The sequence below is a fragment of the Cephus cinctus genome, unplaced genomic scaffold (genome assembly GCF_000341935.2).
Source record: "Cephus cinctus unplaced genomic scaffold, Ccin1 Ccin1_scaffold0143, whole genome shotgun sequence".
Taxonomy (NCBI): Eukaryota; Metazoa; Arthropoda; class Insecta; order Hymenoptera; family Cephidae; genus Cephus; species Cephus cinctus.
Window position 1 is genome coordinate 425,952 of NW_014332873.1, and position 23,784 is coordinate 449,735.

The 23,784-nt window shown below is 39.0% G+C and overlaps 6 protein-coding genes across 8 annotated transcripts; 2 read left to right on the top strand and 4 right to left on the bottom strand.

Annotated features, from left to right (window-relative positions):
- Positions 1–172: 172 nt before the first annotated feature.
- On the top strand, positions 173–2,599 carry LOC107263238 (probable arginine--tRNA ligase, mitochondrial). The gene is made up of 5 exons (XM_015730214.2): positions 173–522; positions 620–1,790; positions 1,885–2,012; positions 2,083–2,306; positions 2,374–2,599. The coding sequence occupies exons 1-5, from the start codon at positions 487–489 to the stop codon at positions 2,522–2,524; spliced, it is 1,710 nt and encodes a 569-aa protein (XP_015585700.1). The 5' UTR covers positions 173–486; the 3' UTR covers positions 2,525–2,599.
- LOC112493618 lies at positions 2,544–14,817 on the bottom strand. The gene is made up of 7 exons (XM_025080591.1): positions 14,552–14,817; positions 12,727–13,047; positions 9,080–12,057; positions 6,378–6,472; positions 3,267–6,306; positions 2,991–3,153; positions 2,544–2,921 (listed from the first exon to the last, which is right to left on the bottom strand). The coding sequence occupies exons 3-5, from the start codon at positions 12,016–12,018 to the stop codon at positions 3,623–3,625; spliced, it is 5,718 nt and encodes a 1,905-aa protein (XP_024936359.1). The 5' UTR covers positions 12,019–12,057; positions 12,727–13,047; positions 14,552–14,817; the 3' UTR covers positions 2,544–2,921; positions 2,991–3,153; positions 3,267–3,622.
- On the bottom strand, positions 2,830–3,335 carry LOC112493739 (28S ribosomal protein S9, mitochondrial-like). Its single transcript, XM_025080590.1, has 3 exons — positions 3,267–3,335; positions 2,991–3,153; positions 2,830–2,921 (listed from the first exon to the last, which is right to left on the bottom strand). Exons 1-3 carry the CDS (start codon positions 3,333–3,335, stop codon positions 2,830–2,832), a joined length of 324 nt encoding a protein of 107 aa, XP_024936358.1.
- A 59-nt stretch (positions 14,818–14,876) lies between the features above and the next one.
- Positions 14,877–16,476, bottom strand: LOC107263235 (28S ribosomal protein S9, mitochondrial). The gene is made up of 9 exons (XM_025080592.1): positions 16,366–16,476; positions 16,115–16,235; positions 15,905–16,008; positions 15,667–15,840; positions 15,508–15,593; positions 15,343–15,418; positions 15,146–15,271; positions 15,028–15,063; positions 14,877–14,939 (listed from the first exon to the last, which is right to left on the bottom strand). The coding sequence occupies exons 1-9, from the start codon at positions 16,474–16,476 to the stop codon at positions 14,877–14,879; spliced, it is 897 nt and encodes a 298-aa protein (XP_024936360.1).
- Positions 16,477–16,507: 31 nt separating this feature from the next.
- LOC107263236 (dynamin-1-like protein) lies at positions 16,508–21,237 on the top strand. 2 transcript variants are annotated; one of them, XM_015730212.2, is made up of 8 exons: positions 16,508–17,090; positions 17,186–17,750; positions 17,967–18,214; positions 18,282–18,812; positions 18,954–19,136; positions 19,322–19,592; positions 19,665–19,876; positions 20,011–21,237. In XM_015730212.2, exons 1-8 carry the CDS (start codon positions 16,989–16,991, stop codon positions 20,065–20,067), a joined length of 2,169 nt encoding a protein of 722 aa, XP_015585698.1. In that variant the 5' UTR covers positions 16,508–16,988; the 3' UTR covers positions 20,068–21,237. The 2 variants fall into 2 exon arrangements, with proteins under 2 accessions (XP_015585698.1, XP_024936379.1); XM_025080611.1 differs by having other exon boundaries at positions 16,509–17,090; positions 19,271–19,592.
- A 48-nt stretch (positions 21,238–21,285) lies between these two features.
- Positions 21,286–23,699, bottom strand: LOC107263237 (SET and MYND domain-containing protein 4). 2 transcript variants are annotated; one of them, XM_025080612.1, is made up of 5 exons: positions 23,539–23,699; positions 22,522–23,443; positions 21,857–22,460; positions 21,595–21,792; positions 21,384–21,530 (listed from the first exon to the last, which is right to left on the bottom strand). In XM_025080612.1, the coding sequence occupies exons 1-5, from the start codon at positions 23,553–23,555 to the stop codon at positions 21,508–21,510; spliced, it is 1,764 nt and encodes a 587-aa protein (XP_024936380.1). In that variant the 5' UTR covers positions 23,556–23,699; the 3' UTR covers positions 21,384–21,507. The 2 variants fall into 2 exon arrangements, with proteins under 2 accessions (XP_015585699.1, XP_024936380.1); XM_015730213.2 differs by having other exon boundaries at positions 21,286–21,792; positions 23,539–23,697.
- Between the last annotated feature and the right edge of the window lie 85 nt (positions 23,700–23,784).

Below are 23,784 nucleotides of genomic sequence, written 5' to 3' on the forward strand. Positions count from 1 at the left end.
CAAACTCCTATGACGCACATGCCACTACGCTGATCAATGCTACGCGATGAATTTTAACATTTCGAATTTATTAAAAAATTTTTGTTCATTAAAAAATTTGAAAAAATTTTTAGACAGACTACCACACTTAGATCACAGGAAATTGATTGATCTTCGATAACAGTGCTCATGAGACATTTTATCTTACGTTGGCGATGCCGTTACTTATGGGTTATTACTTTCGTAGATGTTTAAGTCGATTTTCTTATAGACGATGATATAGTTTGATCTTCTCTTAATTTCCGTCAAGGTTATATACCAATTTTTATTCTAGGCTAGTATAGATTTACAATAGTTTTCTTGGAGCCGATTCCACATTCAGATGCTGCAGTACCCGGTTTGCGAATTGCTGGCCGGCGAGTAGTCATAACCTAAAAGCTGTTCAAATTGCTTTATTGACTCGAACATAACGTTTATATTCTAAAAAAGCTAAGCATAGTGAGAGAAATGAGCAGTAAAATAAGATCGATAATATATAACAAGGTATTCTTATTAAATAATTTCTGCATATATCTGCAAAATAATTATTTAAAAAACCTATCCTAATGTTTGAATACTAATATCGTATAATTATTTGTAGGTGTTCCACTCGTCCGAAACTTTGTCAGCGATAGATGTATGCACTGCCTTATCACATCTTACATTAAAACACAATCCACCAGACAGAACATATTCGTTCCAATTGCCTTTGAGAACAAAACAGTATAATTTAGAAGATGAGGTTCGAAATTTTGACAAAATTCCATCAGACGATTTTATGCAATACGTTGGTCCATCTGAAACAAAAGTGAAAAAAGTCGCGAGCTTTCATATACCCAGAAATGAATTTATCAAAGAACTTTTGGAGAGTAATTTTCATAGTGTCAAACCGCCAAGTTTTTCTAATAATCCACAAACTGTTGTTATAGATTTTAGCTCGCCTAACATAGCCAAGCCATTTCACGTCGGGCATTTACGTTCAACGATAATCGGAAACGTTATAGCAAATTTAAATGACTTTCTGAATAATAGAGTAAGAAGGATTAATTATTTAGGTGACTGGGGAACGCAAATTGGTTTCGTTCAACTTGGTCTTAACATGTCTAATATTTCTGAGGAGACAATAAAAAACGAACCCATTCAATCATTGTACAAAGCATATGTTCATGCTAATAAAATGGCAGAAAAGGAACCACAAATTGCTGATCAGGCTAGGGAGATTTTCCGACAATTAGAACTTGGTAATAACACCAATATTGAGCAATGGGAGACATTTAAAAAGTATACAGTAGACGAATTAAAAAAAACTTACAGCAGAATAGGTATTACGTTTGACGAATATCACTGGGAGTCTATGTACAATGCAGATAAATTAAAGACATTAATTTCTAAAATGGAAAACTTAAAATTATTAGTAAATGACGATCAGAATAGAAAAGTTGTGCGTGTCAATGATGAAAAAGATATTCCTGTGATAAAAAGCGACGGCTCCACTCTCTATATAACACGTGACATTGCTGCAGCCATTGACAGATTCGAAAGATACAATTTCGATAACATGTATTATGTAGTAGACAATTCGCAAACGAATCATTTTACAAACCTAATATATATACTAAATAAAATGCAACTGCCCTGGGCAAATCGACTGAAGCATGTAAAATTTGGTAAACTTCGCGGTATGAGTACGCGAAAAGGAACGGCAGTATTTTTGAAAAGCATTTTAGACGAGAGTCGAATTGTTATGAAAGAAAAACAAATGCAATCTCCGAGTAAGTACGAAAATCTAATCAAACTAAAATTTAACAGAATTATTATTAAAAATTAAAGTACTTAAGCCATCTATAATAATTTTCTTATTTGCAGCAACCAAAGTTTCGTTAGACGAGAATGATAGCAGTGCAGAGATACTTGGAATTTCTGCAATAATAATTAATGATTTAAAACAAAAGAGACAACGCGATTATGATTTTGATTGGAATACCCTTTCGGACGTAAGGACATTTTACACAATTTTTTAACATTATCTTATAAAATTATATATATTATTCTTGTCGCTATTAGATGAAAGGTGATACGGGTGTAAGACTGCAGTACGTGCATTGTCGACTAGTAAGTCTAGAAGAAAATTGTGGAGCTAAACTGGTATCCGAATGTGATCCTTCAGTTTTACAAGAACCAACTGTTGACGATCTAATAACCGATATCGGTAGATTTGATGAAATCATTTTCCGAGCTCATCAAGAATTAGAACCACACATTCTAGTGAATTACCTACTTCGCCTGAGGTACAGTAATATCAGAATAAATGTCAACTGTACAATCTAGGATACAAACAGTGGTTTTCTTTCACAGTCACACAATAAACAAAGCATTGAAGGTGCTACAGATAAAACATATGCCATCAGACATAGGATCACAACGATTGTTACTTTTCCACAGTGCAAAAAATGTTCTTGCTCAGGGACTGAGACTGTTAGGAATTACACCGATGAACAAAATGTAAAAATGACTGCAAGGAGTACTTAGCATATAAATTCAATTAAATTTATTTTCCCCAATAAATGTCTAATTAAATATCCTACGTCGTGATCCACATATTGGTCATTATTGTGATAACTGATGTATTTTCAGAGAAAAAAAAATGCGATCCTACTCTATAACTGTTAATATAGTCATACAGTGTATGGTAAATCATATGGAATAAGAATCGAACTTTGAAACGTCCACGAATAATGAGCTACAACGATTTACTAGACAACTGAAGTATGTCAATAGGCATGATAGTTAAAATTTCCCTATAGGAATCCATTAACGTTTCTTCCAGGTGAATTTCCTTCTTGCGCCTTCCTGTCCAGGCTTCTTCCTTTCACGACTTCTAGGGTCCTTCGTTAATAGTCCAGCTGTAAAACCATAATTTATGTTCAGCATAAAACTTATTTTATTTATACAAATTAAACACATATACTCACCAACTCTCATCTTTTCCAACATCTCTGAATTGACAAAACTTCTGAGACCCCATGCAATCCCCCAACGAACGGCACCAGCTTGGCTAGTAACTCCGCCACCAGTCACAATTGCTTCCACATCCACTGCGTCAGTCAAGCCCGTGAAAATTAGAGGAAATATAACCTGAAAAGACAAACAAAATTAACATGAGTAATCCTAGCATATATTGTTTCAGCTGGATATTGTATTGGGACGACACACAAAATGTGGACGGTTTATCATCAAAATTTGCTTACCAAAAAAATGTAATATGGTTGTATCATAAGGTTCGGTATAAAATATTTCGTTAGTACCGGTATAAACATTATACTTGATATCGATATTCACGATAGAATCCAGGTACGCGTTTAAGTATCGATAAACTGTGAATCCACGAGTGGAATATCCTCGACCATTGCCTTGTAATTTACCCTATCACCTATCCAGGACTAAGAAGAAAAGGAAGTCTAGTAAAAGAGTCTTATAAATGCATTTTAAGCGTAAAAAATCACAAGAACCATTTCAGAGAAGTCAATGACGTATGTAGGTTGAATGTGCTTAGTTACAAGGAATCAAATGATCTTCCATTTCTGCCTGTGTGTATCTAAATTCTTTAAATGCGATTTTCGGTGTCCAATCGCTTGATGAGATCTTCAAGCATTTTGTTGGTATCCTGGAGATATGCCTTCATCACTTTTATCTCATCTTCATTGATTTTCACTAGCTGAGATATCTTCTCCAGAGCTCTCGAATCAAGATCCTGGTCGAGTACTTTTCGTTTCATTACAGAATAATCGTCAGGTGCCATTTCGTTGTCATCCATAGAAAAGGGCTCGTTCTTTTGGGCAATTTCATATGCTGCCTTCAGTATATCTTTTGGTAAACGTTTTTCCAGCGGGTTCATTGGTTTCACGATTAGGACTCGTTTCCAATTCTGGATCTCAATCCTGTGATTAACCAGCCACTTTCGTACAGCAAAGGGAATCGTGTTGCTCTGCAAGACCATCTCCGAAAATAAGATTAACTTAGTCTGCCGTACTAGTTTAATGAGTCCTGCATGATTACGCAGACCCTGAATATCATGAACGGCGATGCCCACTAACAAATTCATCAAAATAACTGTGACGAAGACTATGAAGAGAGTGAAGAGTATTTGCGAGCAGACTGAGAGCGGATGATAAACCGCGAGCGAATCGTCATCCACCCGATCGGGCTCATTGATCAATCCTTCGAAATCCAATTCACCAGCCATCATGGCGAGGACTTTTATCAGTCCTGTTAAGGGATTGCCGAATGACGGTTCCCCGACGAAAATGACACAAAAGCTTACAGTGAAACCGATCAGCAATCCGGAGTAAGCCAATAGGAGCTTAGCGAACTCGAATTGTATGTGAGTGAACATGGCGACGTAGGTACCAAATGTCGGAAGTTGACCAACGATCAGCATCAGATTGGTCCAGGCACAAAGTATAGCGAACGCGCCCACGTAATTTTGCCAGTCGTACGTTCTTCCGGTGTAGACAAACGAGGTGGCAAAAACACTGACTATAACAATGGTGTCCAGTATATTGTCAATACAAGAGAAATACAGCCTGGCCGATCGATGCACCATAAATCCAAATACCTTGCGCGGAATGGCGATGCAGGTTAGAATTAATAAAATGTACCACTCCACTTCTATAATTGATTTACGAAAGAAAATCCCAGATATACGCTTGTTTGTACATAATTTCGAAGCGTCCAGTCCGCTGTGATTGTAACACTTGTACGCCAGAGCAGTGAGAACATAGGTTGTCATGAATACGACTGTGAGAATATAAAGAAATATTCTGAGCAGATAAAACTTTCGTATTTTCTCCCACTTCAAATGAAGAAACGCCATCACCAGAGGGTGCGAGAGAAGATCCTTTTGATGTTCCTCGACGAAAGTGTTGATGATGCTGGTCTCGCAGACGTTGTTGCTCGGGAAGAGTAAGTCGAAGTAAAATCGCATCTCGAATTCTCGATTATGGGGAACCGGACGTCGCAATTTAATCGACGCGTCCAATCGCTGCCTGATGACTTCCAGTGTCTCTGGAATTTTCCGAAGCATAATATTAAGTGCAGAGACACCGGTCTTCGTAGTGGCGCTAACGTCGGCGCCAGCCCACACCAAGACCTCAACGCAATTCGACAGTTCGTTAAGGGCTGCGATATGCAGGGGGGTGAAGCCATCCTTGTCACTGGCATTAACTGCAGCCCCATGTTTGATCAGCAGGTCGATCAAATCAACCGAAGAGTCAGTATTCATCACTGTATAATGAAGTGGAGATCTATGAACACGATCGACAGCATTCACGTCGATTCCAGGAGACTTCAGCAAAAGCTCAGCACAAGGTACAGACTGGGCCAGGCAGGCGACGTGAAGTGGCGTTTCTCCTGGATGATTCTTCTGCACGACACTGGCACCGTGCTCCAGTAGAATCTTCACCACGTCCACGGATTGCGCTCTGGCGGCGCAGTGTAAAACAGGATCGACGTCGTAGCAGGCGGTGGACAACGTGGCTCCATGGCTCAGTAGGAATCTCACGGAATTCCCAGCATTTCCACAGGCAGCAAAGTGAAGCGGACTGTAGTTGTTCACTGGGTTCACGAAGTTGACATCAGCACCACGTTCCACGAGGTATCCCAGACAAGAGACGCTGTCCGCCACAGAAGCAGCCAGGATGCCGTTCGTTCCCGTCTGCTTCTCCACGTACTGTGGATCCGCGCCCAAGGCTTCCAGGGTCGGCAGGATGTCCGTCAGGTTCCTGAAGCACGCCCAGATGTATGCGATGTTCTTGAACCTGGCAGTAGTATTTTCCGGAAGTATATACCCATCTGAACTTTTAGACAGCCTACCCTTTTCCATATCCAGTAGCAGCTTCATCTCTGGGACACTGACCGCTGACCACAGGGATGACTTGATGCTCTTGTTGTTGATCTTCACGTTCCGGAGACACTCCAGGTTGTCGAAGAAGAGGGAATCGTCGATCGGCGGTGCTTCTCCAGCATCTATCTCTGAGGTGTCTCTCGTGCAACGTCCATCTTCAGGATCGATCCAGTTGTAGTTGTCCTGCAGATTGCCCAGGATAAAATTTCTGGCTGATTTGGAAACTGGCGACAGTCTAGCTGAGAGATGATTTATCTTGGCGAACTCTGCCAATCTCGATGATGAATTCCTGCGCAGCTTCCCGTTTAATTCGGTTGGTGGATGCAGCGTGTGCATCTCCGTGTTCTCCATGATGGTCGGCCGACTCGCAAAGGTATTTCCTAAAACTGTCATTGACGATGTACAAACGGGAAACAGATAACGCTATCAGCGCGTGCTCCAGTCATTCGAAACGCACCGCAGTCACTGTCATGTCCACGAGCACATTTCTGTATTGTCCCACTGGCGACGCTCAGAGGCGCTGAAACCGACACGCTTCGTCCTCTATTGAGACTTCACGGAGCGAGGAATTCACACTGAAATGTTTGCCGTTCCACTCGTTGACTTTTACAGTTACGCTGCATTTTCCACTAACAATTCAATTTGACGGAGGCAATTTTTCATCGCGAGCTCGAGCAGTACTAACTCAGGCTGACCATGTAACGGGATTCCCGAAGTGTAATTAGTGTTCAGTTTGACTTTCTGTTTTTCGAATGGAAGGGGAACACCTTTCAGGTCGTAAAATCACTTTGACTCTTTCGACTTCCAAAATAGCCAGAAATCATGAAGGACATTAATCAGTAATTTTTATTCGCAGATGAACGTCAACAAATTACCAGAAAACCGGTTTGACTTTGCCACGCGTAAGATGAATTACTTGAAATAATATATTTGGACACTTGCAGCACTTGCTTTTAACTAAAGTTCCCCGTTTGCGTCAAATTCTTCGTTCAGTCTTTTCGCAGTGTTCTCGCAGCTCGACGTACCCCAAAAGACTAAAAATTAGAACGTTCTAGAAAATAGCAGATGGTAACCTTAGAACTTTACTAGTTACATCCATGGACCCAGGAGCCCCCCCACTCGTCTTCGAAAGTATCTAAAAGTCTTCCTCGTTGTTCTTTTGCCTCGAGGGTAAAACCTACTTAATATCCGTTATTCCAAATGTCAATCAAAATGATGAAGCGCGCAACACGAAAATAAAAAACATTCCAAAGGAACGCAATATATATTTTTTTTTCACTCCACTCATCTTGATCTTCTACGCTTTACTGAACATCAGCAAAGATCACTCATATATAGTAGAATCTAAAGTCCTTAGAAAATGCTAAACATTAACTACAGCCTTTTGCGCTTCAACGTAATCGACCCGGCGAATCATTCCCAGACATTCGAGTCTCAAGCATTCATTACGTTTCGTAACCCCAGCCTTAACGTTTTATAAATCAGCAACGAACTTCGTCAAAAACTTACTGGGGGACGCACGATTGATTTTGAGCTTCCTATAACAACACAAAATATGGACTTTCTATTCCAAATTGAATGAAAATAAGAACAGGATATATGACCGAGCATATAATTATCATACATGACTGGAGGACTGAAACAGAACATAACGGATTTACGACATCCTTAAGCAGGTATTCAAAGATTGACACAATACCCCCAAGGTATGTCCAAATATTTATTCATACGATTACCGCGTATTGTTATGCAGTTTCCAGTTTGTTTTACATCGTTCAACGACGCAAGCTAATTCTAGTAGCAGAAGTAATACTCAAGACCGATTCTCATGACCTGCAGCTGAACCCTGAACGCTTCTCTCGAGTCTCCCGGGGTTTTGAAATTGAGAGATGAAAAAAAAAGAGTAATAAGCAGACTTCGCCAAAAGGCCGTTTAACCGATCTTGTAAAGTATTTAATCGATGGTTCCTTCGATAATAACATATTACGAACGAATCGTGCAATTTCTATACGACGTTACAGGAATAAATATTCCTGCACAGACCTTGAAATCCAAAGTGAATTTAGGCTCGTGCCAAACGATTGGGTAAGGATGGCATTCTTTGCAATTGCCACACGTCTCTCGAGTTGACTAAACTTGATTAAACGTTTCCGACCTTCGTGGCAGCGTAGTTCGCTCTATTGGGCTTCTTTCTTCTTTAAATAAAATTACAAAATTACTCTAAAACGTTGTTTTCGTATACGGTCGTAGTTACTTTCCTTACGTAAAGCCGGTACGACCGGTGAACACGTGCTCCGGGGTACAGTTTATATCATAATAATGATATATATTTATGCTTGAGCGATCTACAGTAAAAAAATTGTATTCACGTAATTCTCGTGTGTGTATCTTGAATCCGCACTTACTCACGGATTGCAGAATTTGTACAAAGTAAAATATGAAAAATCGAAGAGTCAACTTACGTAAGCTATTACTACGAATTCTTCGAGGCTTAGCAATTATGTATAACAATAATATTTGATGGTTCCCAGTTTAATTTTCGACAATTTCATATATTTTCTTCTGTAAAGAGGAAGATTATGAATTTATTAGTAAAAGCATTTACCGTGTATGCGGTAATAACAAATACAAAATATTATGTACAATTCGTCTTTATCGAAACCGGTATAAACGGCGATGCTTAACGATAAAATATTTCTAATCTTTGACTGTACAGTGTAAAACTATAAGAATCCATTGGACGGAAGAATAATATCTTTGATAGAGCAGTAACTATAGTGCGATACCATTCGATTACTATCGTAAATTAGTATTACCCCAGGAAATTACTGTCGATTACGCAAAAGCTAATGAGTTTTCAAAAATTTTCTCGAAATTCAAAACTATTAAGAGCATGATCAATCGATCGACTCGAAATGTTTCCTCCGCATCGATAAGACTCAGCAAACTTCATGAGGAATAATAACCTTGAATTTTTAAACTCACTAACTTTTGAGTCTCCATTATGAAACCAGAAAAGGTCAGAGAAAAATGAATGAAGGTCGAATATTTTTTATACCTCGTAAACATTATCATTGCGGACTAGCTAATAGCCCGATTGTTATCGTGACTATATTTTTTCCTTTTTTTTTTCATTACCGGAAGTCCGGTGCATATCACTCAAAATCATCTCTGTTAGGATTGAATCTCTTATCCATAGCCAGTGTCATGAGCAAATCCTGAATCAACCTCTGATTCTGCTCGCAGATTCTTTTCAATTCCAAAATGTCTTCCTTAACCTTGTTGGTATCTTCGTGATCAAAGACGTCATCGTCATTATTATTAACTGGGCGTCGAATCGTCGAATAAGCGTCGCTCTTCAGATACGTGTAGGCGGTGCTGTTGCTTCTCTTACTGGACAACGTTCCCGTTGTGAACTTACGTTCCTTGGCTACCTTGTGAGCTGCAGACAGAACGTCTCTTGGTAACCTGGTCTCTCTTGGATTCAATGGCCTGACCGTTAACACCACGCGCAATGGAGACGGAAGTACCAGCGTGGTCCAACGTAAGATCTTCTTCACTCCCCGAGGAAGTAAACCCAGAAACAGGGCAGCCTCCATGTCACAGATTAATTTAGTCTGGCGTACCAACTTAGCTAAGCCAGCTGTTTTCTGCAGTCCTTTTATATCGTGCACGGCTATGCCAACCAGAAGATTCATAAGGACAATGGTAACAAAGAGTACGAAAAGAACAAACGAGAGTTGAGCCGAAACTTGAAGAAGAAACCAGGATGCGCTGCTCCCGTCCTTTGTTTTCCCACTATCCTTTTCCATTGGAAAGAAGAGATCTTCAAAGTCCAATTCGCCCGTCATCATCACCAGTACTTTTATCAGACCAGTGTGAGGACTGCTGAATGCTTTGGAACTTGGAAATATCACGCAGAAGCTCGCAGTGAATCCAAAGAGTAGGCAAGCGTAGGCCAACAGAAGTTTGAAGACCTGCGCCTGGACGCTGGTGAACATTGCTACGTAGGCGCCAAACATTGGAAGCTGACCGATCATTAGCATCAGATTAAACCAACCACAGAGAACGGCAAAAGCACCCAAGTGACTCTGCCAGGTGTAGGTTCTGCCTGTGTATATGAAGGATGTTGCGAAAACGCAAAGTATAACGCACCACTCGACTACGTTCTCAGCCTGGCCGAAAAACTGCTTGATTGATCGATACGTAAAGATACCGAATAATTTTCGAACAGTTTCGAGGACGGTCAGGACCATTAATACATACCACTCCACTTCCATGAATACAGGATGTCGATACAGGAAGCCATTTAATCCGGTAGAGTTGCGACAGAGCGGTTCGACAGAATCATCGATCTGTCCATGAGATTCGTTGTAACAATTGTAAGCCAAAACCGTCATGACCCAAGTAGTTAGAACGAGAACGTAGAGCAGATAAAATAATAATCTGCCGACGTAGTATTTTCGTATCTTTTGCCACTTGAGGTGAAGGAAAGATTGGCAGAGTGGATGTTCCAAGATTTCCTTGTATCCTTCCTTCACAAATGCTCCCAGGTATCCAATCTCTCCCTGGTGCTGATGTTGAAGCAGAGGATGAAAGTCCAACCGCAATTCCACTTCTCCAGTTGCCGATCCGTGTTGATGTAGGGTTATCGAAGCATCCAACCTCTGTTTGAAGGCGTTCAAAGAAGATGGCGTCTTGCGCAATATTATAGATAGGGCTGTGGTGCCACCTTTCGTGGTAGCGCTCAGGTCACCTCCGTGCTGAATAAGCGTGTCTACGCACTGCGATAATTCATTCAATGCAGCCACGTGAAGCGGCGTGTAGCCGTATTTATCAGATTTATTCACATTAGCTTTCCAGGTGATTAGACAGTCCGAGATATCGTAGGCGAGTAACGATCTGCCTAAGGCCAGATGCAATGGCGTCCTACCGTCATTATCTTCTACATTTGGATCGCTACCTCCTTTTCGTAATAGGACCTCGACGCACTCGAGTGCATGAGCTCTAGCTGCCAAGTGAAGTGCAGTCTGACCTCTGTGATTTCGCAAATTAACATCAGCACCGTTCTCAACGAGAAGTTCCAAATTTTCTGCACATCCAGCTTCCGCTGCCAAGTGCAGTGCAGTGTCTCCTTTCTGCGTTAATAAATTCACTTGACATCCGGCTTTCAGTATTTCCCTCAAGCAGGCTGCGTCTCCTCTGTCAGCTGCATAATGAACGGGAGCTAATCCATGACAATCCAGACGATTTAAACAAGGATTATTTGGTGCCAGCAACGTGACAACGTCCAGAGCGTTGCTTCTGGTTGCTACGTGCAGAACGGATTCTTCGCACTGTATCGGATTCTGATTCAGGCCTTGTTGTAAGAAAAAATGAGCCACGTCGTACGAGTTTCCAAAGGCCGCATAATGAAAGGGTGTGTGAACCTTGCAAGAGTTCACATTGGCGCCATTTGCCATTAAGTAACGAATTCCCACAAGGGAATTACTAAACGCACAGAGATGAAGAGCCGTCAGTCCCTGCTCGTATTCGGAGTGATTGAGATCAGCTCCAGCTTTATGCAATCCCGGAATCAGGGCTCCTTTCCCAAGAAAGCTAGAATACAACAACATAGCGTTTATTTCCTGAGGTCTGCATCCGTCCAAGACACGCTCTAAATTTTCCTCGTTGATCTTCCCGGATTCCAAATCCTCAAAGTACTGAAGGCGACCACCCAATCCGCGCATATGTTCCGTCAATAAATTCTTAATGATATCCTTGGTGATCCTGAGTGAACTATTCCCTTCCTCGCTGCAGGAACTGTCACTGAGACACATGGAGTAGCAATGAGGCTCCTCGATGGGTGGTGGAGTTCCATAATCCAAGTCGCATTCGCCAGACTGTACTCCAGATTCAAGTACTGGCGACGATGCCCTTCTTGAAACTAGCCATCGCGTTAGAAGCAAAGATGTCGTAGTTCTGTGCTTTGCGATGGGAGACGCGTTGGCCGGTGGAAATTGCATGCTCACTGCTCTATCCATCTGGACCCTTTTCTTAGGTGGAGGCAGAACCGGTGCAGCCGACTGTTGCTGCTGCTCCCGATTGTTTCCTTCCATCTCTTCTGATTAAGCCTTCCTAGCAGTTACATGGCACACCTAAAAATTGTATGTATATATGAATCATAAAGTTCAATAAGATAATAAAATCTAACGTTAAATATTACAAGCATGTAACTAGTAGTCACAAATTAACATATTGGTAGATTAGAATTTCTGTAAATATTGATCTTACTGTTGAGGTATTCCAAGCAACCGGTCAGACATAACTGGCTACACGGAATCTATTAGTGAATCATTTTCAAGTTTCTTTACGTGTTAAATGGACAGTTAGTAGATCCATAATTTTGTGTTCTTCGTGACATTGTTTGCCTATAAAATGTCACGGATCATTTCAGCAATACTTTTCAGCACTGAATTAACCAGGGCAATGTTTAAGAGAACTTTCACTAACAGCCAAGACAGAGAGAGTTTTCTTGTTTGTCAATAAAGAATTGAACGGATACAATTTTGGTATTGTACACATTCTAAACTCGGACATTCCTTAAATGTAGCCAATACTCGGATCTGCCAACGTCTTTACATGCGTTAATTGTAAATCATCAAAATACAATCGAAGTTGCATAACGGTACAAATCTGTACGTAACTTAAATCAAAGAAATTCCGAGTTTGAATGTCCTTCCGAATTTATAAACTAAAAATTATAACACGGTGCACGAAGGCAGACATGTAGAACTTTTCAATGAGGAAAATCCATTGGAAATCACCTTTCCTCTCACTGCACCTTTGGGAAAACCGATAAAACAACTGACTGCACTGCAGTTTTACACTGAAATTGATCCACGTCCTTGCTTTACCGGTTATCAAGGAGCACTTGTGACTTGTGACGAGGAGTGCTCAACCGTTGGATACGCTCAGTAAAGTCCTGTTAGAATCACGCTACTCAACGGACTGACCATTTTTCAAGAGAGCACCGGGTGTTCTGTTCAGGAGCCACAAAGAAGTGGGAGTCACCAGTCACCACAGTACAATCATGATATTCCATTTCTTCTTGGCAGACCAATTGTTGAAAATCCTATAACTCAAAACTATATACAACTGTGAGAATTCTACTGGAAAACAGATTTTAATCAGCGTGCAATTCATCTCAAGTCATCTAAAGTCATTTGCTGATATAATTTCACATTGAAACTCCAACGCACGAAGAATGAAGACAGTTACCAACAGGAATCATTCAATCTAAAACAACCTAATGACTCTGTACAGTCGTGTACACGTGGCATTACTTCAACAGTATTCAATGTTCCATCTAGAATATTTGCTTGAATAATCTTGATATATTGTAATCAAAAATCAGTTCATCTAAAAAAATATTCATCCAATGTCGTGAATGACATCATTTAAAAAAATATAAAAAATAACCTGCTTGCATTTTCAAAATTTAAAAAAACACTTCTCTGTCATATTAGTGAATTTTGACTCATTAAGCAAAAATTGCTATTCTCATTTTATACATATTTAATTGGCGTGTTTTAATTATTTAATTCCGCAGATAAATCTTCCGGGACTGATTGTCTATATGATTCATACGGAAGGTTAACTTAAGATGCGAACTTAACATCCTGGTTATGGAATACCTCTCGTGCCGCACTACAGAACCTTTCACTACGGATAAACGCTTCGCAATAGTAGTTATGTAGCATCTGCTCAAGCAAAGTTACACATGAATTTTCTGATTCCTGAATGCATCTAACGATAGAGATTTATACGAGTTGGGAAAACATAATTGCGCAATTAATTGTTCAATTAATTCATTCTGGTAAGCTTATCTTGTCAAGTATTTCAACAACAGAGAGCATTGTAAGATTTCTAGGTCCTGAATTCTCTCAACGCCTGCGTGGGATATCCATTCCAAATAGAGTACTGCGTTCTACTGGTTTTTTTTTTTTAAGAAAAGAAAAAATAATAATAAGCCTTTGTCCGTGATCTCAAATTGGATGTAGTTAATTTTACTCTGGGATGCAGAATTCATATAAATAACTTCTAACCGGTTTACAGATGACGCGATGAGTCTGCCGTGAAATTCGTAATTAATAATCTATTTAGAATCCTATGGCAAAGAATTTGCAAATTTTTCATTAGAATGACGTAAAGAAGACCTACGACGTGATATACCAAGGATGAAGGACCATCGAAATTCAAGACACTTATCTATTGTCCTAGATTACCAAACTCTCTGTAGAAATACGTAATGGCAAACACGTTCGTGATGTCAATGTTTCATGTGCTCAATCAGAGGAAAACAAGCTAAATGTCAGAATGACGTAGCTGCTGTATCGGGCGCTTGGAAAACCAGAATGATCAACTTTCTCGAGGAAAACAAGCGACGACTGATTGATCTAGCCGGGACTGTGACAGCTTGTAAGATTATTCAGTGGATTTAAAATGAAGAATATCTCGATATCTAATACAAACGATCGTAGCCGTAAGTAAGTAGTGAGTTATTTTTAATTTATAAGACAACACTGAGGGATGCCGTTTATATACAGTAAATACGGCACAATACAGTTTGTGTAATAAATATCTACTTACCGAAGTACTTGATAAATTTTGTTGTAGTTTTAATCTCATACACTTTATCACTGTACACGAATTGAAACACTGACACATTTTTAATAAAATCACATACTGCTTCACTAGTCCAATATCGTATGATTCATGTGCGTACGGTTCATTTACCTGGTGACCTGAATATAACTATCGCTATTCGATCACTCAGCAAAATTAAACTTCGTTACATTTTGTATGTATCACGGAATTGTCTGCCTTGGAGAAGGCGTGTTTAGCGTGCAAAATCATAGTACCTGTTCCCTTGATTGGAGGTCATCAAAGTACGTAAGATCTTGACCGTTGATTGTTATTTGACCTGAGCCATTGCCGAAGATAGTGACTTTGCCTCTTGCTGATTTTCTTGAACAATCTAGAAAAGTAGAAATTACGAGTAAATAAAGTATTTTTTATACTAATATAAGCATAAAAGTTTCATTAAAGTATAGTTTACGTTGTACATAGATGAATGGCCTTCCATTTGCATCGTATTGTAACTATAATAAAATGAAATAATTATAAATAAAGTATTTTAAAAATAATTAAAAAAATAGGAGCAACTCAATACTGTAGACTTACTGGAGGGATAATAAGTCCTGCCGTTTGTGACATAAGCGTCTTGCGATATTGCATAATTTCAGGCTTAATAGTGTATGAATAAGGATGATCCACTAATCTTTCAAGCGAGGTTACCAAATAGGCGTACTGAAATTTTATTTTTAATACACTTCCATGGTAAATATGGGTTTTTGTTAGTGCATAAAATCTTAACTTACTTCGTGATCATTAAGTACTTCTAATATCAATTTTTCAATTTCTGCCTTTGGCATCCACAATGAACCAGTTAAATCACTGAAACAATAAGAATATTATTTCAAAAATTGCTACTTGCAAAGGTACATTTTATGCAGTTGATAATAAAATACAAAATAAAAACTTACATGGCATTTTCTGGATCAGGAGAAAGACCCTTTTGAATCATTCGATCCTCAAACTCATTCAAACTATTAAACTTTTCTACTAAATCCTGTAACATATAGTTTATTAGAATATTGATAAACTAAAGAGATAATGTAATACTAGAAAATCAAGTATCATACATAAAGTGTCTGATAATAGTTTGGTTTACATGTATAAAACATTGAATGATATGGCCTGCCAGAAGAATCAAACTCAGCTGCTTTTCTCTTTGGAAATATCTCCTCAGGTGGCTTGAACATAGGCTTAGCTTTTCGATCGTATAAACCCGATGGAAACAGATACTCTATTGCTGCCTACAAATAACATATGGTTATGAATGTAAGGATTATGATTATTCACAATATAAATGTTTCTTACATCAATATCGCGTTGAGTAAATTCATCAGGATCTTCTCCCATAATATTGGCCAGATGCCTTTTACCAATTTGATAGTCCTGAGTTTGATTTACCATAAATTCATCTAGTATAAAATAAAAATCATGTATTAAAGTATGTATTTCATATAATTAGAATTAATCAGTTAATGTATAGTGAACAACAATTCTCCTAAAAGGAACCACACTGACCATGTTGCTTAGCTCGCTCCAAGTAAGCCTTCATAGCTTTACTCATAGGTTTCTCCAACTTCTCAGTGTCTTTCTTGGTCGCTTGATCATTGTGCTCTGTTGCATATAAACGAGTATTGGCCTGTTACCATAATAATCCAATATTAATCTCAATAGTCCAATGAATGAAAAGGTTATAGAATATTTACAATTTTTGGCATCAGATAAAAATGCCGTAAAAAGATTAACAGCGACATGCTGTTAGTTCTTACCAAACGATGCGTTACATTAGATGTAATAGCGCTGACATTGCTCCCAGATCTCACTACAGTTTTTAAGTTAGAGAATCTTAAAATAATGGCACACGAACCGGTGAATGCCATTATTATTTAATGAACAATATGACCATGGAGAATACACAAGGAGCACGAACTCAAATGGGAAAATTGACAGAACCTGCCCACCAACAGTAGCAATCCAGGAAAGTACTTGGAGCGCTCCGTTTTCAGTTCAGACTTACAATGGTCGATAAAATCGTTTGTCTTTTACAAAACCGTCTTACAGCCGTCAGACACAAATGTCCCAAAAGGTGGACTCTCTTTACTAGTAGTTACCTCCCAGTGTACAAGGCTAGGGCACTCTAAAAGATTCGTTAGCCGGTAGAGAATTCTACGGGCTAATTTTTCCGTTAACTCCATTTTTCAATAATTTACTGAAAAGTTGAATTATTCTCGAAGTAAGTTTCGAGAACTTTTAAGAGACGTCAATAAATTTATTGCTCTTTTACCCATTGGACGTTTCTGGGACGATCTCCTTTTTAGAATCATTCACATTCACAACCGGTTTTTCTTAGATTCGCTCCAATCGGTTGAGCTTTTATTCTTCATATTAAACGATGGAAGCATTGATTCCTGTAATTAATAAACTGCAAGATGTATTTAATACCGTTGGCTCTGATGCCATTCAACTCCCACAAATTGTGGTACTGGGTACTCAGGTTAGTTAAAAAACAATTAATCGACGATGAAATTGGTATTAGTGACAATCAGGTGCATTTGAAATTTTTTGGATTAATACTGGTTATTTTCGTAGAGTTCAGGAAAATCGTCTGTGATTGAGAGTCTTGTAGGCCGTTCATTCTTGCCTCGAGGAACTGGCATAGTCACTAGAAGACCTTTAATCCTACAGCTAGTGTATACTCCAAAAGATGATCGAGAACATAGATCTGCTGAGGCAGGAACCTTGGACGTTGAAGAATGGGGAACGTTTTTACATACAAGGAATAAAATATTTTCAAATTTTGATGATATCCGAAGGGAGATTGAAGCAGAGACCGATCGCATGGCTGGATCCAATAAAGGAATTTGTCCAGAGCCAATAAATTTGAAGATATACTCAGCAAGTGTTGTCAATTTAACACTCATTGATTTACCTGGCATTACCAAAGTACCTGTTGGTGATCAACCTGAAGATATTGAAAATCAGATTCGACAACTAGTGCTCAAATACATATGCAATCCCAATTCGATTATATTGGCTGTCGTTACAGCCAATACTGATATGGCTACTAGCGAAAGCTTGAAACTCAGCAAGGATGTAGATCCAGATGGAAGGCGTACTCTTGCCGTCGTCACTAAAATGGATCTCATGGATGCTGGTAAGATATTACATTTTACAAAATATTCAATATCTGTTATTACTCCAATTTCTGTCCCATTCCGTTCCAATTACTTTCCATCACCGGTTTTGTAGGAGTTTCAAAGCAACAAGTCACTACTCTTTCCCTTTTTTCAAGAGCCATTAATCATTTATATACCTTTGCCACAAGATTATCAATGGCACCCTATTATTTTGATATTTCTTTCGGATTGAGGAACGGATGCGATCGACATTCTATGCGGCCGCGTGATACCAGTTAAGCTGGGTATTATTGGAGTGGTCAACCGTTCCCAGCAAGATATCATGAACAATAAAACAATTCAGGATGCGTTAAAAGACGAGGCTACGTTTCTGCAACGAAAGTATCCGACTTTAGCGAATAGAAATGGCACGCCGTACCTTGCCAAAACGCTCAATAGATTATTGATGCATCACATTCGGGACTGCCTTCCCGAACTCAAGGTAAGGGAAATTAAAATTTCTTTATCACTCATCTCAATTGTTTCGAACACAACTATTTTCTTTTTAGACTCGAGTGAACGTCATGGTTTCCCAATACCAATCGCTCTTAAATTCCTACGGCGAGGATGTAGGAGATAAAAGTCAAACATTATTGCAAATCGTAACCAAATTTGCTAGCAGTTACTGTTCGACCATTGAAGGAACAGCGAGAAACATTGGAACTACTGAATTGTGTGGTGGTGCTCGAATCTGTTACATTTTCCACGAAGCATTCGGTAGAACTTTGGACGCCATTCATCCTCTTGCTGGTCTAACGAAAATGGATATATTAACTGCCATTCGAAATGCCACTGGACCGAGGCCTGCTCTTTTTGTACCTGAGGTATCCTTTGAGCTGCTGGTGAAACGTCAAATCCGAAGGCTGGAGGAACCCTCATTACGGTGTGTTGAATTAGTGCACGAAGAGATGCAAAGAATTATTCAGCACTGCGGTACAGAAGTGCAGCAGGAGATGTTACGTTTTCCTAAATTGCACGAGCGCATCGTTGACGTCGTAATGCAATTACTGCGTAGACGTCTTCCAACCACTAACCAAATGGTAAGAAATGAACAGAAAAACTATTTCTATTCCTTTTTTATTGATTTTTTTATTGTATCAACAGAGCGTTATAGAATATCCTGCAGCAGCATAAATAAAGGTTAGACCCGATGAGAACATGATAAAGATTTTTGTTTGCAGGTAGAAAATCTAGTCGCAATTGAATTAGCTTATATTAATACTAAGCACCCGGATTTTCATAAAGATGCGGCTCTTGCATCATCTCTCCTCAAAAATGCAGAGGCCGATCAGATTAGATCAAGCCGAAGAAATATGTCTTCGTCCTCAAACTCTTCGGCCAGCAGCTTCATCCCAATTGAACAAGTGAGTATTGCTTGGCGTATTTTACCAGTTTCAAATCCGGTAGTCTGTGATTCACTAAAGTAAAAATTTTGCCAAAGTTGTACCCGTTAGATTTTCCCAATTAACTATATACCCTTCTATCCCAATCACCTCAGAGTGCAAAACAAACAAACAGTCGCGAAGAACTGGCGTGTTTTCCTGATCAGAATAAGGAACAGCAACAGCCAGCACAGAATCACTGGTTGCTGAGTAACTTATTACCACAAGGAAGAACGGAATCAACGAGTTCCATGGATGGTTCCCCCGTTAGGAATAGAGAAGAGAGTTCATCCCCTCATCCGAATCAAGCTTCGAATCCATCCATCGAAATCCAAAAAGCATCGCCCCAGCAGAAGCCAGTGAACTTACTCTCTGAAGTGCCTATTCAGACATCCCGTAAGCTCAGTGAACGCGAGCAATGCGATTGTGACGTTATTGGTAAGAACAATTTTATTTCAGCAAACACGTTCAGCGAAATAAGCAATAAATGTTTTTTGCTTTGCTTTCCAGAACGACTTATCAAATCGTACTTCTATATCGTACGAAAATCCATTCAAGACAGCGTACCCAAGGCAGTAATGCACTTCCTGGTGAATTTCGTGAAGGACAACTTGCAGAGTGAACTCGTTACGCACCTGTACAAGTCCGATCACGCGGAAACTTTACTTAATGAAAGTGAACACATTGCTGTAAGGCGTAAAGAAGCAGGAGATATGCTAAAGGTAAACGATAATACAATTACATACGGATTATACTGTAATGGGAGATACAGCTGTCTAAGGACTAGGATCAATCTGAAAATTCTCTCGTACATATATAACGTGACTTGAATTAACTTTAAATCTTTATGTCGCAGGCGCTGACACACGCGGGTCACATTATCAGCGAAATCCGCGAAACGCATATGTGGTGATTAGTGACTGGTAGGTAAACGCTATACACGACCAGAAAGGCTAGTTATAAATAGGTATTATTTACATATTAATTTGGATAAGTTAAAGGACTCGTGCTATCTGTATGTCGGACCAGTGTACATAATTCTTACTCTACGAAAATACGATAGGATAGCGAGCACCCCAAACATTCTTTACAAAAATTTACCATGCAAATCACATCCGAACAAGTTGTGTGACTCACGACTAACGATGGGCCGGGTATATGCACACGTCTATATGAAGTTGCCTTAACAAATCTAAAGGTAAAATTGAGAAAATCCTCAAGTGAAATACACAAACCACGTGTTGATTTTAAACCAAAGAAATAATTGCTCGTAGGGATAACAATGTCGAGTATAGAAAGTATCAAATACATCATTCGTATCTGACTGTATCGAATCGTCGTATCGGCAACGGTATTATTAACTATCTCGATGTCCGATCATTACAAATAACATGAGAGTCTTCTGAACAACGCACTGGACAAGTACAGTTCAGAATATTCTGTGCGCTGAACAAGAAGACGAAAGAATCGTGCACGTAACGTACGAGCCACAAGTATATCGGTCAATCGTTATGGCCGTTATTGTTCATTATGTTTAATTTATACACATAACGCGTACATGAAGTCATTGGATATCGGAATGTGCGATTATAATGTAAGCGCAAGAAAAATAAACGTATGACTCTTCGTTTACCGATGTCTGAAGCTTATGCTTTTACGAATACATATTGATATAACGTTGCCGAAAGTTGCACTGTGTGCGAAACTTCGAACATGACGGAAAAAGTAGAATGTTATTAGTGTGTCCCTTCCCTTTTTTTCATTTTTTATCTTGTACTGCATATTTCTTAAAAACGTTAAACGTAGATCGTTACCTAAAGTATCGAGTTCTTGAGACGCCCTGTATTTCGCGTGAGACTTTCGTGTAGTTACACCGTTAGAAGCATGCACTCACTCATGGACACAATTTTATTAAAAATTTGTACGAGCGATGTCACGACGTTTGTAAGTCTTATTAGGGCGCTTTCTTTGCATTGAGACGTTTTTGTGACCGAATAAGTTGTTTTTTTTTTTATCCAAACAGCTTTAGGAAAGTTTAGCAAATTTCAAGTAAGACGTGTGTTAATAAAGTGTCAACCGTAAACTTTATATTTTTTTCCCTGTTGCTTCTTTTCAGTGTAAAAATTTAAGTCTTTTGCTTTGTTTATTCAAAGCAAGGAAAATCATTTGGAGACACAGCCCAGACTGTTGAAACACTGAACGATGGCCTGCTGTGTTTTAATAGCCTCAAGATTTGGATCGGCAAGAGTTTTCTCAACAAAGTTTCCATGCTCCAGTAAAATCGGCAGAGCCTCCTTATAATGACCGTCGTATAATAAGGAAATCGCTTCTATTCTCTTCTTGATCGATTCTTTCAACTGCCTTTCAATTTTCTTTCTGTCGATTTTAGTATGACACTTTTTACAGGCTGATTCTACTTTTGACAAAAATTCTGGACAACCTTTACACTGATACTTCGGTTCGCTGAGTGGTAACTGCCAATTGTCGGTACAGGCTTCGCATGCACAATGGAAATAATATTTTTCCAATAAGTGTTTACGCCTCTTGTCTCTGTCATCGCTCAGAAAATGTGGCCCATAACAATCCAAGATTTCCGAACCCTTACGTATAAAACGTAAAGCTCTTACAACCACCATACCTAAAATACAAATTGATTTATAAGCAAGTGAGAATATGCAAAAATACTATTAGTTATGTCTTACCATTGGGATAAGTGTGGCGAACAACATTCGCGTAACAACTGTGATTCACCAGACTTACAGTTGTATAGAGCGCACCTCCCACGTTTCTAGGTTCCCAAATTTTAGTTTCTTTATCCCAGATGTTTTCAACGATCTCATAAGCATTGCTATTAATTGCTTGTAAGTGTCTCAGCGTCGCAACCGCCAGAAGTTCGAGATATCGTTGCTGAAGAATGACGCCGGGTGTAAAGTCAGCCATGACATGTGCAAGACATTTCGCCAAAAAGATGGCCTGTATCGATCGAATTAGATTGTCATCAGGATCAGCGTGTCTACCGTGTGTCTCCAAGGAATAGACTGTTTTGTAATCCACAGGAGAATAATCATCGCCAATGGCGACTCTGAACCGATTGGACTCCTTTTCAACCGCGTCATGAAAATCCAAAACATTTGCATCGAAATCGTTACCACCTTGGGATATCATCGAGACGGTTGTTCGGTAGGCCAACAGAAGATAAGACGTCCGGTACGATTCCGTTTCATAAAAATAATCAAAAACCTGGCACTCATACCGATGATAATTTTTCCAGGCCGCCTTTCGACATTCTTCCGAGCAGAAGGAAACCTAAAGGAAATATATTGTGTATGTGCTAAATAATTTCAATTGATCCACTTCGATTTCTAACCGTTTGACAATTGTGGCATGGTATTCTTGTCGTGCTGTCTAATATTAATGATACGTGACAATGAAGGCAATTTCTGGATAGTGCCTGCTTATCCGTACTGAATGCAAATGGTTTATCGACTATTAAAACGCTGCCAGATTTAATATTGCGTGATGCAATAAGATATCTTCCTTTGTCGGCGTTGTACTCTAAAGATACAGCATCAGAGCAACTTATCAATTTATTGTGCATTTTTCCGTCGATGAGAGGCACTGAATTGGTTGATGAAATTACAGATTTCCGTGAATTTATATTTTCATCTGTCTGCTTTATTTCTCTTAGCTTATCTAAGAATGGTTTTAAAGTTTGTAGCTTTTCTTCATTGGAAACAGATGTGCAGTCCTTCTTCAGTTTCATAAGATCTTCTGCAGAGTTTGATGCCTTGCTAAAACAAGCTCTTGCTCTCTCATTCAGTTCTAATCGCTTCAGGCACATTGATTGAAATAAATTAAACTCTATGTTATATTCTAAAAAGGATATTCTTTTTTCTATAGAATTTAAAACATTATTTAACAAATCTATCGCGTAATCGCAATCAGCGATACACTTCAAATACTCGCCGTGTCTGTAATATTGTTTTGTACGAGCTAGTAATATATTTAAAAAATTATTATTAGTGATGCTAGCAGCAAATAAAGCTTCAGTAAGAAACTTGGTATCACATGTGAGTAAGTTATGTTTCTTGAATGTGGCAAGAACATGAATGTCATTCTTGGCAACGTAAGAATCGGTCATTTGCCATTTTCTGATCCCAGGAAGTTCAATGACCAATTCAATCATTCCCTGTCTATTTCCAGCTCGTGATAACTCTCGAAAACAATTTTTGAATGATTTCTCCTTTGCAGCATCATATACCATTTGGTAAAATTGAGTAAACGTATTTCTGAAACGTATCGACAGATACCCTAATGATCTATTTCTTATTCAATTGACATATTATAGAAAATTAATAGTGGAGATACTATATTACTAATTTACCCTTTTCCTTGAGACATCCTACGTGGTGGAAGATACTTTACGATATACTCAGAACTCTTGATTTCATTTGTTGGTACAAGCTAGCAGATGCAACTTAATCTAAAATTAGACCTTCCGCACGATCCGGTTACATTTCCCACCTCTGGCCCAAACGAAAATTTAATAAAACACACAAACTATTAGTGATGTGAAAGTTTATTTCTATGTACAAATTATATTGTAATAAATCTATGAATAGTCTTCCTA